This window comes from Saccostrea cucullata, unplaced genomic scaffold (genome assembly GCF_032062105.1).
Source record: "Saccostrea cucullata isolate Sc308-1 unplaced genomic scaffold, CSIRO_AGI_Scuc_v1 ctg533, whole genome shotgun sequence".
Taxonomy (NCBI): domain Eukaryota; kingdom Metazoa; phylum Mollusca; class Bivalvia; order Ostreida; family Ostreidae; genus Saccostrea; species Saccostrea cuccullata.
Genome location: NW_026926449.1, coordinates 109,059 through 126,249, shown reverse-complemented (window position 1 = coordinate 126,249; position 17,191 = coordinate 109,059). Strand labels below are relative to the sequence as shown.

The window sequence follows — 17,191 nt, the reverse complement described above, 5'->3', positions numbered from 1 at the left end:
ACAAATTCATGATGTTCATTTCAGAAATATATTTCTCATCCATTTTGAAATTTGGTTTAAAACTAATTCAACACATGATGATTGAAATTGCATGAATATCTGTTTTAGATTCCAAATTTGGTCGGGAACGTAAAACTGTGATGGCATAAATTGTTAATTCAACTTTCAAATTTTGAGTTTTGATTTAAAATATTATTAAGGACATATGCAACCTACCTTACCTACTGATAATTTTTCAAAATATTATTAATTTAAGATTAAAGTGTCATCAGATGCTAATAGACAAAAAATCAGCATGCATTACAAGGGGTTTTTGAAATATATTAATTGATGAAAATGTTTGGATAATTCGAAGAAAAATATATTAAAAAATACTAAACATATATTGTAGATGTTTCTTTTATCCAAAATTGTTTTAGAAGAAGTGTACAATACCATATGTAGACATTAAAATTCAGTACACAGTTCTTTCAAGAATTGAACTTTTCAACTCCATGGAAAAAGATTAAAAAAAAGTTCAAACTACATTGCGTATGTCCTTAAAAGTTTGAAATAGATTTGGTGCTAAGTATTTATATATAAACAAATTTTAAATGTGTTTCTTGACTAACTTAGAATTTAAATTTGCACTTTAAAATACTCCTAGCACCTGGCTTAATTAATACATGGATGAAAAATATATATTTGGGTGAGTTTCAAATATGCTAAGCATTAAGCAAACAAATACAAGTTCCAGCACAAAACCAGTGACATATTAACAGATTACATAACTTTCTTGTCTGTTTCAGTTTTTGGTTAAGATAATTATTTCTGATTTGTTGAGGAGTCCTGTTACTTCAGTAAAATTCTATAAACTCATAACTCTAACAGTTTGATCTATTGCTTGACTCAGTTGGAATTCTACAAGTTCTGAGCCAGCAAGGGTAGTTTTATTTTTTTTCATAGTGTAAAATTTGCTAAGTCCTTAGAATTATACTATTTGAAATTTCAGAACACTAACTTGAGCGTCTAGCCGTAGTCAATACAATAGGCAACAATTGTAACAGAAAGTGGCCGGGCTGCATTTGCCTCGTAGTAAAAGAGAGTATTTTGATCAGGGAACACTGACAATTAAATTTTGCTGGAGTAATGAAGAACAACTTGAGAGTCGTAATTAAGTTAATTCACGTAAAAAGCTGACTGCTCTCTGTCAATAATGAACTAAGTTCGTGGCTTCTGCCCACCATGCCTTCATTAACAGCTCAGTGAATAATTACAACTACACAGTTCACTAATTAAAAGTCACTAAAAGAGTTTTTATACCTAGGCATAATAGACATCTCCCTGTCCAATAAGAAAACAGCGTGTATATATTCAGACACTCGTGATGTAGTTTGATTTTTAATTTCCATCAAAAAATAACCTAAAAACCATTTTATTTAGAATTATTGTACATACAGTATATTCAAGCTACCATATTATGCAATATTTACAACTTATCTGGAATATTTTGCTTCAGATTCAGAAATAAGTTTAGGAAAATTTGACACAGTGGCAAATGGTGTTACTTTTGGTATGTGGGATTTGATAAAAAAAAATTTAAAAATCTGTCTTTTCATGAGACTGATGTCTGGATTGCATTTAAATGCAGTTTTTTTTTTTTTGAGAAGTAACTTTCAGTTATCATTAATTCAATGATTTCCATACAGGGAAACAGTCCAGACCTGGTAAACTTGTGATAGCTTCTGTACATGTACATATAAACTCAGCCAACTGTTCAGACAGACACGTTGACTTAGTACCGAGTCTGAATTTCTTATAGACCTATTAAACTGCCATATTTCATAACTCCCACTGTGTCAGCATCAGGGTTTTATTCAGCCAGAGTTACCTCCCTTATTCTAATGATGAAAAGAAAATCTTCTCAATTAAGTGTGATGTGCAGACAATTAAAACAAACTGACTTCTAAAATGTTAAATAACAGAATCCATTGTAGAGGTAAAACATGCTAAAAGAATTATAGAAACACATGGAAAGTATATATTTTTAGACAGAAACCCCCTATTTCTGCAGACATTGTAATAATTATAATAAATTTTTCCACAGCATGAAAAGACTGGAGTTAGAATAACAGAAGAATAACTTTGTACGGCAAAAATCAGCCAATAATATTCTTACAATTTTTATCATTCTTTATTTTAATTTTGAAGCTGATAAACTGCTGCCATGATTAGGCAGGCAGAGATAACTGGGAGCGATTTCACAGGAACAGCAAACAGAGCATTGACTCACAGACTGAGCTCACTAGATACGAGTAAGGCTGACTCAACTGTCGAGTATCGTATAGACAAACTACAGAGAAAAACTCAATTTCTGTTAAATCAATACGTCTCAGACAATCTGGAGAATAGGAGGAAGTATTTTTGCACCAGAGAATATAAGAAATGAAATCCCACCCCCTCCCAAAAAATACTTCTCTCATTTCAAAAGGGGAGAGAGTCAAAATTACATCATATTCTACAACATCAAGTTCAGTTTCAATAACAAAAATTTCTTTCATAATTTCAATACAAAAGCTACAGCACTTTCAAGTTTCTGGGTGTATGAATATCAGGTTTTCTGAGTCACTAAAAGGTGTCCATGTACCTACATGACCTTGACCTGAGGGACATTAAAGAAATCATTTCGTTTTACTTCTTTGAGAAAATGAGCTGCAGACTCTCTCCCCAAAATAAGCTAACAACTACAGACTCCCTACAAAGTTATATTTTTACACTACAAACAACTTAGCCCACTAATTAATAAAGTTATTTTTTGTTCACTAAGAATTGCCTGAATCTCGGTGTGATACAGATGGTTCTGTTTAAGTGAAAGTTGCCATAAACACAGGATTTCTCTTTATTGTTGAGTAGATTATAACCAATTTTTTACTCTACGATCTGGATGTTTGCCGTGAGTTTTCTTGACGTAATAGACACGACTTACATTTCTGAGCATTAGTTCACAGTTAATCCAACCCATCCCTGACTATAGGGGAAGAAACTGTAGCATTATTTAATGAGTTTCTTTAATTGAATCCCACTGGTAATTACGATTTCAAATTGACGACCCTCTAGATACACATTTCATCTTCAGTTATTCATTAACAATTTGATAAACACATCTTTCCAGTAGAATTATTATTTTAAAAATACCACTCTCTCTACAAATGAAGCTTAATTGATTCCCAAAGAACCGTTAAAGACTGCAGGCTTCTATTTTAATCCAGCTTCCATTATACAAAATACCATGTTTTTTGTGATTGTGTGTGTACATGTACTTTTCTTTTTTTCTTCATATTTAAAAAAGCCTATAGGGTGCTTACATAGAAAACTTATATAAAGTCAATCCTGATGTTTCTCAACATCAATTAATTGTTGCCATTTTATTAAGAAAAGTGGGAAAGAAAAATGCAGCTAATTAATACAAAGAAAAGCAAGCACTTGACACAATACAGAAAAGCAATCATGAGACACAATGCAGAGTTAAAATTTCTGAAGTTCTATTAGTTTATACATTGGACTTACGATTTCCGGGACCTGGGGTTGTTACATTTACAGAGGCGGATGGGCCTTTTCCAGCTGAGTTGGTTGCCGATATATTGACTAGATACACCTGGGCAGGCTTCAGCTGCCTGAACGTCCACTGGGTGGTGTCTGGTGGCACCTCTCTGATCGTCCTCTTCTTGTCCTTGCTCTGGGGGGTGACAGGGGTCAAGGTTAGGTAGTATCCTAGCAACTGTCCATTGGTATACATGGGTGGTTTCCAGGTTATGGTGATTACAGTTGGTGTGGGTGATGAAACATCAGAAATATGTGGAGCCTCAGAGGGAGCTTAAATAAAACATTAAGGATGAAAAATATAGAAGAAATCTTGGCTACTCCATGTTTACTTATAAAATATCAATATTTTTACTAATTATAACTAAAATCTTTTTTCATAAATCAGTTTTGCCAGCATGAAATATTTTTTCATATCTAATTTAAACGAAGGACAGTCACAGTCATATGTAGGACACTAAATAAAACAGTGCCTTTTTATGTTAACAAAAAAAAAAAAAAAAAAATCAGAAAAAAATAAAAAGAGAAATATACATCAGAGAAAATGAAAGTAGAAGAGTCACATTTAAATTGAAAATCATTTAAAGTGTGTAAAAAATTATCCGGTACACAAAAACAAAAACTTGAATTCAAAAAAGTCAATAGAATTTTTATTTTGGTACAATACATAAAGAATTATGATCGGCATCTAGTTGCTTATTTCTGAATTTAAATGTTTTAATATAATGAATCTACGACACTCTGTATTGTAACAGGCTCTAAGCTCTCACAGATTTCCTCAAATACAAGCGTCTCAAACCAACAGACATAAAAATTTGTCAGCCATCAGGATTTGTCTGTAAATTGGCTGAGCGGTTGAATAATCATGACAAATGACTCTTATTATTAGAAGAGGGTATAAGGAGCTGCGTGAAGATTGGACACACATGGTATAATGAGGAGAGATGGGAGGTAGAGCTGTACATCATATACTCCACATCAACACGCAGAGGAAGGTCTCCCCGTCTCATTAAACTTCACCACCCCTTATATCTGTGACCTCACGACCTCAAGGTCACCTCAAGGAAATGTCTCCGCTCTCCACACATTTAATCTGTGTGACTCAAATTAATTCCATACTCTCTGTGCATCACTCCAGAGAGACCAGTATAGTTTATATACCAATACATATATATTTATATATACACTGTATTTATTAATTATATCATAAATAAATAATGAAGCTTACTGTTGGCACCTCTGACACATCTGTCAAATCAACACACATTACAGTTATTCACAGTACCATGATCTATAGAGACCCCCTCCATCCAAATTACAAAAAGTATCCTCCAGGAAACCCACCAAACAAATCAGGTTTTCTCCCTTTTCTTTTCTGCTTCTCTATTTTTATTTTTTGGGGGGGAGGGGGGTTACTAGAACAGCTCCTTTACATAGCTCTTACCTCCGTAAGGTTCTGTGGTGATCGGTTCCGTGTGTGTGTGGGGGGGGGAGGGGGAAAGGGGGGTAATAGAACACCTCCTTTACATAGCTCTTACCTCCGTAAGGTTCTGTGGTAATCGGTTCCGATTCGTTGCTGGACAAGAAATCCCTAGGAGTGATCACCAACAGGATCTGAAACTATTATTAAACAAATATCTCTGTTACAGCCAATCATTAAATCTCTTTGTTACAACCATTCAACAAATCTCTCTGTGATATCAACAGGATCTGAAACTATTATTATACAAATATCCTGTAACACTCAGACAACTCGGAAGAGATCTGCTCCAAAAACTCTTTTTTTTTTTAACAAACATATAATTCAATTCAAAATTTCAATACAACATAATTCTAAAGTCAAGTTTACCTATTTCTAATCCCAAACTTTAGACTGTCAGTGTGGTATTTGACAATAATTATTTCTACACACCTGAAATATTACCCTCTGCTATGAAGAGTTTACCTTGTACGTGACAAACGGTCTGAGATTGGTGACGTTTATGTCCCCTCCTTCTAGCCAGGTGGCGCTGCAGATTTCCCAGCTACTGGCGGTGTCTGGCATGCGGGCCTGGACGTAATATGTGATGTTGGGCAGCCGCGCAGTGTTCCAGTGAAGCACCACGGACGAGTGGCTCTTCCTTCCATTCTTCAGCTCCGGGACTGGCAGGGGAGGTATTTGGGCTACATAAAAATAAAAAGTGTTAAGTAATTGTACTTTCTGCTGTATATGAATGTAACAACTTTTTATTATCCCCTCCCCACTAAAGTTAGGATGGATGTAGGGAGGTGCTTACGTGTGTGGGGGGGAGGGGGAGGGGGGTTAGTTTGTCCTAATTGGTGCATAATTTAATGGAAGTGAAGTAATTAGCCTTGGGATCAATGTTGAATGCTGCCTGTTTTTATTTTCATTTTTAAGTCAAAAATAATTTTTGTATGGGGAAATTGCTCAGCTTTGCATGTCCTTGTATCTATTAATTTGCAGTCTATTAATGTGAGTATGAGCTGATCTAGTTTTTCCACTTAATATTTACAAATAATATCCAAAGTTGGCCTTGGTAGTACATGGTGATTTGTAAAGGATGTTTAGTGTATTTCAAGTGCATGCATGGATATAAAATTAAAACTTTTCCTAAATTAAGATTAATCAAGTTTTTTTCATTTATTTGAATTTTTATCTGATAGCTTCCTTCTCCAAGGAGTTGGAACTCCATAAAATTAGACATTTGTTAAATTATCATGTAACTAAGACAGCCAATTAAAAAACGAGGTTTTTTCCTGATAATATGTTTTTTTTTACCATTTATGGGGAGTATAGAGGATTATGTTCATTTAAATTGTATGAAATATAAAGTAACTTTAGTTTTTTTATTAATTTCTTCACTAAAAACTACCCTTCTTTTTTTCCTAACTTTTTGTTAATTGACGACGCCTATACAACCAATTGTTAAAAGACTTCCTACATTGTCAAACACCTAATTACTTAGCAGTCACAATCAAAGCGTTGTCAGATGTTTTTGTCAGCTTTAGTATTCCAGCTTAAGTAAACGACACAATCCTGATACAAAATGGTAATTTCCACTCAAGGCCTGAGCAAAGAGCTTTAGGAATCCCCACAACCAAAAATAATCTCATTTCAGAGAGGCTGGCAAAAAAAAAAGTTACTAATTTACAAAAATATGCCAGCTAACCACTTCTTAATCTTGCAAAAAAGTGAGAACAACAGTTTACTATAGAGGCTGTCCATCATAAAACTTCACAGAGTACCGGTCTGAGAAGAAACAGAGCTAGAAATTACCCATCTGCTGACGATCAACTTAAAGAAAATATTTTGACCAGTTCGTAATCAATCATACTGTACAAGTGATAGGAAAACAAGAACTGGGGGAGATAGGAAAGAAATAGTTCACTGTATCAGGTGTATAGAGATTAATTATACCTTAAAAAGCAACGGGATTTTCTTCATTCAACCAAAGTTTATTAATATTACATGGTGTAAAGTTTCCTGAATAAGAATTTTACAAAGAATTCTGAATGATTTATTACTCATCTCTGTAACAAGTAAAATATATGTCATGAAACGAGAGCTCTTTCTGGAAATCTAACTTCTGGACGCCTAATCTGCTGTTGCGCTGAATATGCAATAGAGATTATACACGACAGGAAATTCCATCAATCAATTAAATATGGACAATAATTAAATCAGATTTATCGGAACTCTGAACTTGACCGATTATTAAGTTTCTAATACATGCGTAGAGTTCTTGGCCTCTCGTTACTTTCCACCAGACCAAACCCGCACAATTCCAATTGATTTAGCAGTTTTTACCGAATAAATAGGAAATCTCATTGTATTCCTAATAAGAACCCTGCATGAAATGATTGAATTTGGGTTTCCTCATTATAAAACTTTCCATTGTTGTCCAGCGTTGGGTAATGGTCTACTAGTGCTGTAATACCCTGACCTAAAGTGTCAATAATTTGGAGGAAATGTAAGCCATTAATTCATTAGGAGACACATTGAATTAAATGATTCCACGTCTAGCGTGTAATAATAATAATAATAATAATAATAATAATAATAATAAAACTTTATTTAAAGAAGGTAACCAGGTTAGTGCATGCACTATTCTTCCCCAGGGCCCTCTATATATATGTACATATATCAAATACAAAATATATACACTTCATCAAGATACAATTCATCATATTCACATACAATTTAGTACATATTATATAGGTTTGAGAATTACAATCACTGAATTATGAATAGAGTGTTCAAAAACAGACACATCTTAACAATAACAGTACAATATACGATATTGAACTCTTATTATGCTCAAATGATTGTACGACAGCTGATAATGTACTTTTCCACATTACGCTTGAATGTTTGTAGAGAATGAGAGAATCTAATTTGTTGGGGAAGTTTATTCCACAGATGTACACCTGAATACTGAAAAGAGGTCTTGAATAAGTTTGTACGAAATTTTGGTAATCTAAGATCATAATTAGTTTCGGATCGCAGGTTATAAGAAGTTGAAGACTGAAATTCAAATAAATTACGAAGATATTCGGGAGTCATTCCACTGAAAATTTTGTATAATAATATGTATTTGTATAGATCAACTAGTTCATAAACTGTTAACCACCCAAGTTTCTCAAACAGTGGTTTAGAAGAAGAATCAGGACTTGCATCAAGGATAATCCTTGCTGCCCTTTTCTGTAATTTAAATAGTCTGTCCATGTCCTGCTTGGGGGCATTACCCCAAACAGTCAAGAAATAGTTAATAGATGGTAAAATATAAGCATTGTAATAAAGTTTCCTGGTATGAAGAGGGAGAAATTTCTTAATCCTACGAAGCGTAAATAACTTATAATTAACCGTTTTACAAACTGAGTCAATATGATTTGCATACTGTAACTTATCATCAATATGTACACCAAGAATTTTTCCACTTTCAACAATTTCAATTGTTTTGTCTGAGGCATAAAGTTGTAAATTTGGATTATCTAATTTTGATTTTCTTTGCTTTGTTCCCATTAACATACATTTTGTTTTATCTACATTTAAAACCATTTGATTTTGAACACACCATTTTTCAATCTCACAAAGATCTGTATTTAGCGTATTTTCTAAACATCGTGCATTATGATTATTTGAATACAGAGTAACATCATCAGCAAACATATCAATATTTGAATTGTTTACATGTAATGGAAGGTCATTTATGTACAATAAAAATAAAAGAGGGCCCAGAATTGACCCTTGTGGCACTCCTGCTGTGACGGGTTGAATATTGGAGACACATGTTCCAAATTTAACACACTGGGTCCTGTCGTAAAGATATGACTTAAACCATTTTATAGCTGTTTGATCAAATTTGTAATGATTTAATTTCTCTAGAAGAATATCGTGATTCACCAAATCAAAAGCTTTACTAAAATCTATAAATGTAATGCCGATTAGTTCACCACAATCCATTGCATTAAGCCAACTTTCTGTTAGTTTTGTAAGTGAAGTTTGACAAGAATGGAGTTCCCTAAATCCCGACTGGGATTGTGTTAGTAGATCAAATTCATTAGTGAAGTTTTGTATTAGCTTAGCTACATGTTTTTCTATCAGTTTAGATATAGTTGGTAAAATAGAAATGTAATAAAAGCTCTCAGCAAATGCTCCACTGTGATGTCTAATGGTCCAGAGCTTATAACACATAAGAATTTATTGTTTGAAAATCAGTTGATTTTTGTCTTAAACATATTGTAAAAGTTGCAAGTTAAATTGTAAAATTTGACATATGATATTATTCAAATGTGCAATCAACTCCTTAATAAAAATTTTCTTTAAATATTTCAAGAGTTTAACTAATTTTACTGTAACGTGCAAGGGAGGTCACTGCCTGTGAACCCCCGCAGGCTCGTACCCGTGATAAAAACGGATAGCCTTGAGATGCTGCAAATATGTACAATGCGCAGTCTTAATCACTTGGTACTGCGTTATATAAAGTCTTTACTGGTAGCGAACAAGTGACACTGGCAGGGAAGTCCACACACCAGCGCACTTCCACAAGAGACAAGTAGGGATGACCGCACACTCGCCCTTGCGCAGTGACAAGCAGGGATGACCGCACACTTGACACTAATACGGTTCTAGCCTAGAGACACTGGCAGGGATGTCCGCACACCAATGCTCTACCACAAGATGCAGGCAGGGATGTCCGCACACCTGATCTTGCGCAGCAACAAGCAGGGATGTCCACACACTTGCTACTTTAAGATGCCAATCACAGAGCAGGGATGACCACACACTCTGTCAAGTAATAAGCAGGGATGACCACACACTTACTACTTAAAACAGTACAATATAAGCAGGGAAGTCCGCACACTTATATGTACACACACAGGTTTGTCAAGTTTTACCTCTAGAACCGACCTCGCAATCCTCGCCAGTAAAAATCCTATATATCCTAACACCATCTAAAATACTTAGTGATTATTTATTTACAAAGTAATTAAAACACGAATCAAGCTTCCAATCAACCAATCTTTAGTAATCCAACTAGTGTAACATACAATGATTATTATTGATAACTTTAATTCAAATTCAACACTAATTAAGTATTTATTTAAGCACATATATAATTAGTTATAAAAATGACAAGGGCGATAACTTTCGCTATAATGAAAATATAGAAAACGGCTTTCCGTTTCATCACCCCCACCCCAGCTTTATGCGTCCTCGCATAAAAAAAACACAACTGCATTTTTAAGAATCGAACAAATGCTATTTACAAAAACAAATATCTACACTGTATTCCCCATTCTGCAAAATAAAATATGTATAAATATTCTACTCAACAGAATAGTAATTACAGTATCACATTTACCATTGCGCAAAACAAAATGTTATATTTTGTTTAACCCAATGGCAAACAGAACCAATCAGGTTCACTTGCTGGCCCAGGTGCCTTTCATTTCTTTGAATTCCCTCTGCAAAGTCTCAAACTTTGCGCTTAATTCCTCAAGCATTGAGACAGTTCTTCCTTCAGCGGATTCAACGGTAGTTGGGCGCGCATAGTTCTTTTTCTCAGCTCTGTTGTAAGCTTCTAATTCGACAGCCAATTGTATAGCTTCATTAAGATGTTTAGGACGTGCCTGCTTTATGCGGATGCGTATTTCCGAGTCGACCAATGCGTCCACAAATTGGTCTTTAGACAGTGTTTCCCGAATCTCAGCTGTCGCAGTGGGGTAGGCTAAGTTGGCAAGTCTGCGAATAGCCTGTCCTAACTCCGGAAGAGATTCTCCAGCTCTTTGGCGTCGCTCACGCATCTGCACCCTGTATAGCTCAGTTTGACTCGGAGGTGCAAATCGGTCTTCAAGGGCTTTTACAAGTGTCTGATAATCGGGCTTTGTCCCCTTTGGCATGTTACCTAGCACTCCTTGCGCACTTCCCCGAAGAGAAACTGCTAGATACAGTCCCTTCTGATGATATCTCCATCCACTTATTTCCGCACATGCCTCGAAATGCGCATGATAATCCAACCAAGGTCCACTGCCATCATACGTTGCTGGCTTTATCATTTGTCTTTGCGCTGGAAACTCTGCTAGCGCGTCGTCTCCACTATGAGGACTTGCAAATCTAACTCTGGATCTTCTTCTTGTTATCTCAGGGAGGAGAGAATCGTCTTGATCATCTCTGTAAAGTTCTTCATGACTAAGTCTCAGTCTAGGTTTGTCGTTTTGCGCCGCTTCTCTATCAACTCGTGTAGGAGACTCTGGATGATTGTAATCGCGCGGGCTTGCTACGGCTTCTCTAAACATGTCCCTGAGAGATTGTCCTGTAGACTTTTCTGCAAGGATTGGTGCGTGCTGGGCTAGCGCACCATCATGCTGATGCGTTGATGACTTTTCTTCAGTCTGCCGCAATTCTCCGGAGATGCGAGATTCGCCAACACCCGAGTCTCTTACTTTGTCTTTTATACGCGGGGTCACTGGAGTCGACGAATCGAAACTTCTATTCCTGATACTTTCCTCCCTCAGCTCCGCTAGCTTCTCTTCTATCAGAGATAATTCTTTGTCTACGTCATCCATCGTGCAGCTATCTCAAGGTATCCCACCGCTGCCACCAAATTTTATGTAACGTGCAAGGGAGGTCACTGCCTGTGAACCCCCGCAGGCTCGTAATAAAAACGGATAGCCTTGAGATGCTGCAAATATGTACAATGCGCAGTCTTAATCACTTGGTACTGCGTTATATAAAGTCTTTACTGGTAGCGAACAAGTGACACTGGCAGGGAAGTCCACACACCAGCGCACTTCCACAAGAGACAAGTAGGGATGACCGCACACTCGCCCTTGCGCAGTGACAAGCAGGGATGACCGCACACTTGACACTAATACGGTTCTAGCCTAGAGACACTGGCAGGGATGTCCGCACACCAATGCTCTACCACAAGATGCAGGCAGGGATGTCCGCACACCTGATCTTGCGCAGCAACAAGCAGGGATGTCCACACACTTGCTACTTTAAGATGCCAATCACAGAGCAGGGATGACCACACACTCTGTCAAGTAATAAGCAGGGATGACCACACACTTACTACTTAAAACAGTACAATATAAGCAGGGAAGTTTATATGTACACACACAGGTTTGTCAAGTTTTACCTCTAGAACCGACCTCGCAATCCTCGCCAGTAAAAATCCTATATATCCTAACACCATCTAAAATACTTAGTGATTATTTATTTACAAAGTAATTAAAACACGAATCAAGCTTCCAATCAACCAATCTTTAGTAATCCAACTAGTGTAACATACAATGATTATTATTGATAACTTTAATTCAAATTCAACACTAATTAAGTATTTATTTAAGCACATATATAATTAGTTATAAAAATGACAAGGGCGATAACTTTCGCTATAATGAAAATATAGAAAACGGCTTTCCGTTTCATTACTTTTTACTTGTCAATGAGTTTGTTCTCAGTATGTGGTTCTCTCATTTCTGTTCTCCTTAAATTATTATTGGCATTAAAATGTTTAGCAGCACATTAAAAATCCTAAGGCTGCATGAAGGCAACTAAAACAATTTCTTTCATAATTTAACAAAATAATATTCATATTACCATTTCTTCAATATTATTCTAAACTACGAAACCAATCCCAATTCTATCCCTTTTATTTCAATAATAAAATTGCTCTGAAAAATATTGGATTGTTTGTAAAAATATTGCGATATTCGTACTTGATAGTTTATCACTGCCATCAAGCCTGGTGTATTGCTACATCAGCATGGAAGTAACCCCGTCTTAATCAATATCAATCAACAATGTATGTTAATTATGTTCCCCAAACGAAGTTGGGGAACATATTGTTTTTACTCTGTTTCTTATTATTATTATTTTTCTTCTTCTTCTTCTTCCTGGGTACTTTTTTGTCCGGGAATGATCTCGTAAACTATACATCAGACTAAGTTGAAATGTTTTTAGGGTCAGTAGACATGTTATGTAGATTTGCGGAACGAAGGTCATTTTGCGCGCACGTGCTTGCAAGAGCGTGCACGTGCAACATGTGAAATGACCGATTTAATTGATATAGGCGTAACTTTTTAAATTTTTGATGAAATGTTTTGAAACTTATAATATGAGGATATATTAGAAGCATAGACAATATGACATAGTCAAAATAGCAAGATCTCACGCGCATGCACGTGCGCTTTGCTCTGATTGGCTGAAACTAAAGTCTCAATATCTTTCTTATTTTTTGATGAAATCTTTTGAAATTTTGAAAATTGCCATGCATTAGGATATCCTACAGCAAGATATATAGCAATTATCATGAAAACATGTGCATGCACGTGCGCTGCAATCTGATTGGCTTAAACTTTAAATAGCTATAACTCCCTTGATTTTCAACCAAACAGGATGGGATTTGGAACATAGATAGATATACTGGACTACTACAAGAAAATATGGTCACCATGCACATGCATACACGTGCATGTACGTGTGCTGCAATCTGATTGACTGAAACTTTAAACAGCTATAACTCCCTTGGTTTTCAACCAAACGGGGTGGAATTTAGAACATAGATAGATGTAACGGACATCTACAAAACGATATGGTCACCATGCTCGTGCGTGCACGTGAAATGAACAAAATCAAAAACACACTTGAATGAGCGTATCTTTTTAATACTTTTGGATTAAATGCTTTAATATTTAGTATATAAAAATATATAGATTGTGTAGACAAGATGATATGGTCATTATGCACATGCATTCACATGCGCACGCAAAATTTGAACGAACTTTTTACACTTCTGGGTAAACGTTATTAAAGTCTCAAATGCATCGAGTTTGTCTTATTTAATGAAGCTTACAGGGAGTATGGCACCAAAAGGGAATTGGGGAGCGTTTGGGGAACATCTGTAACGGTCCCCGTTACAATTAGCACTAGTTACATCAGTAATTATTGAGATTTTCGGTGGATATGAACCACGGAGCAAGAACCAGTTGATCCCACGTCTCTCGTAATTTGGAGAGGGTTGGATTATAACCACCGAGAACATGGAGAATTAAATTGTTTTTCCTCATCAGTAAGATGCAAACAACTTTTTTTTTAAAAACAATAATCATCTTAATTTATTATGGAGAAAGGATGGAGTGCACGAGAAAAAACTTCAAGCATTTCATTTATATCCTTGAGATTTTTGCAATAAATATATTTTTCACTATTTCTAATTGCAATAAGACCATAAAAACAATCATCCAAATTTATTTAGTCATCAAAATATTATATCATTTTAAAATAATTAATATAATAAACTTTTTAATTTATAATAAATTAATCTAAAGCAATGCTTTCACAACCATGGCAGATAAAATTTTTTAAAGCAGATGGTAGAAGTATTCCCTGGGTTGAACTTCACTCACTGTATTGATCGAATCAGTTAAATCTTATGTAACTAATCTATAGAACCAGAGAATATCAGATGATCTCCACAAACAATGATTACAACAAAAAACACAATCCAGCACACGGAGTCTGCCAGAATTTCCTCTGTTGGCACCCTGACAGCTGATGTTTGTTTTTTTGGATGCCCCTCCTGGCAGTCTGCAGACACTAGCTATCCCAGGTGTATGTTGACATTACATCATTTAACATTCTGTTGTAAAAACTGATCTCGGCTCTTGGAAACGTTTTTACTCTATGTACATTAATATTGATTTACCGTTTTGTTTAACATACCTCGAATTTGGTCAGCATATGTCTTCAGAGCTCTTAGGCATCCTTCACTGCAGTACTGGCTCTGATAAACAAAGAAAATATCTTTATTTTTTAAATTATTAACGTCAAGTTCTTACAGGAAAAAAATAAATATTAAAGGTTTATCTATACATAAAAAAATGTTTCCATTAAATTTTCAAAATTATTAATATGCTTTGGAATATCCTTTCAAGTATGTTTCTCAATTACATGGGATATTAAAAAGTTGGCCTACAACAAAAATGTCATAACAATCTAGGCTGCTCATCATTTATAATATTAATGTACTTATGTTTTTTCCACCAAAATTTTCATTTCCTTGACTATATAAATGCTTTAAGTGCAATGGGTGGTTCTAAAAAAATTTTATTATTGCAGGAGAGAATATCACTTGAAGCTCTCCAATTCTTAATTCCTGTGGAATAACATGCAATGTATTATAAGATTCTACAAATTCCTGATTTGATAAGTTAAATTGATTTTACAACAATCAGGTGCAGCTATTTGTTTTCTATATTAATTAGTTTCTCCCTGCCAGGATTTTTTTTTTCTGGGAACATTGTGTACTTGGTGTTCTGCAATCTTTTGGTTGTAGGTGTTTAAGATACAGCTAATCAATGTACTCCTCCAATATACAAGCTCTAACAGAAGCAGGGATCAAGAGCCCCCCTCTTGTACTGCGTGTTTACTCTGAGTGTTCTGTCAGCTCTGATGAGGGATTGATAGAAATTACAGCCACACAGCATCTCTACATCAGAAATCTACCTGTAGAATCGTAGTAACATTCCTGTCATTTTACTCTACGTAGACTACGTGTTATAGTGGCCTTGATACCTGACATTTGATGACCTTTGATGTTAGCCACCAACCCTCTCTGCCGAATTCCAGCCATCACGACCATTCAAACCCAACATGGACAATGAATTGATAACTATCATCTGATCCACTTAGGCTTGATCAAGATTAATTTTGCTTTTTTTTCTTCTCACTTTCGGACCCCCCCTTCAAGTTCTATTAAACCCTAGAAGTGACTCCTTAAATGGCTTTTCAACTGAAAATTTTATAACAGTTTTAAAAAAGTTTCAGTGGGTGCTGATAAAAATTTTATAATGAAGACTCCTCATTTTTTACCAAAACGCATGCAAAACTCAAATGACTTCAATTAAACCATTTCCTGATAGTCTCAGGAAATCCTGGGTATTTCTGGCCCGAGGCTAGAGATAGTACGGTACCATGTCAAATGTACTAATGACAATATCTCCACACGATACCCAGTTCAAAAATAATATCCCTGACTGCAAAACGCAATGAGAGCTATCATTCATAACTAGTTATTACTAGAGGACATCGTTTAAAATTGTGTTGCAGGAAGTACGTTTATTGAGGCAGATAATTCTGTACATGTTACTGCAGCTCAGTGGCTCTTTAAGTCATTAACTTTACTGGAGTCTCCATACTAAACTCAAATGTCAAGTATTTTTTTCTCCAACAACCCAAACGACGGGCACACCAGATAACTGCTGCCTTGATCTTTTACAAATAGTGAAGATGTTGGGGGAAGAGTTTTCTTTTAAAGCGATGATTCCTAGAAAATCTTCATATATTTTATTCATAGCCTGCATTATTTCAGCTATTCATTGTCCCTGTTGTATCCCATGACAGCATGGATTGTATCAATTATTTCTGAAAAAAAATTCCTTAATGGTGGGCCAGGTAGAATTTCCACCTGTTTACACCTGTCAGACATCACTCTCTCTGCCCCCATACCTCCCTGGATCTATCGTTACCTCATTACCGCCACACTGACAGACAACCCTCATTCTGAACAGAGTTATAGCAGAGCCACTGATAAGCCAGCCCTGTAATAGGTTTTTAATTGACCAATCTCACAGATTATTAAGAATAAACTCAGCTAGGTGCAGGATTGACACTTCAGCCCTGTCACTCTATGTATTGTAAGGCTCAGCACTCGGGCCTATATATCTCACTACAGTATGTCCATTCCTCCATTTATATCATGTTCTCTTCCTGCAGGTATTGTGAGTAAATTTTATCTGTAGAAGGGTAATTACCAGGTAATTATTTTGTCAAAACAAACTTGTTTTTATCACATAAAAGATCTTCTAAGCCTCAGATAAACACAGTATGCTAAATCATTAGCTGTACATGAAATGCAGTTTAGAATTGTGAGCAATATGTTAACACAGTACATAGGATCATACTGGATTTCTAATACAGTGCTAACAACATACATCTTATCTGCATTTCTATCATTTTTACTTTCCCTTTTATGAGGAACTCTTTTTTTTTAATAAAATTGCATAGCACAGTTTAACAATCAAGATCAACACTAATCCTATT

General features: G+C 35.5%; 1 protein-coding gene across 1 annotated transcript in view; it reads right to left on the bottom strand.

Annotated features, from left to right (window-relative positions):
- Positions 1–17,191, bottom strand: part of LOC134271722 (proto-oncogene tyrosine-protein kinase ROS-like) — a 70,381-nt gene that overhangs the window by 37,990 nt on the left and 15,200 nt on the right. The window contains 4 exon segments of the mRNA XM_062753933.1: positions 3,547–3,852; positions 5,118–5,199; positions 5,525–5,742; positions 14,813–14,873. Coding sequence (XP_062609917.1) covers positions 3,547–3,852; positions 5,118–5,199; positions 5,525–5,742; positions 14,813–14,873 — 667 coding nt within the window.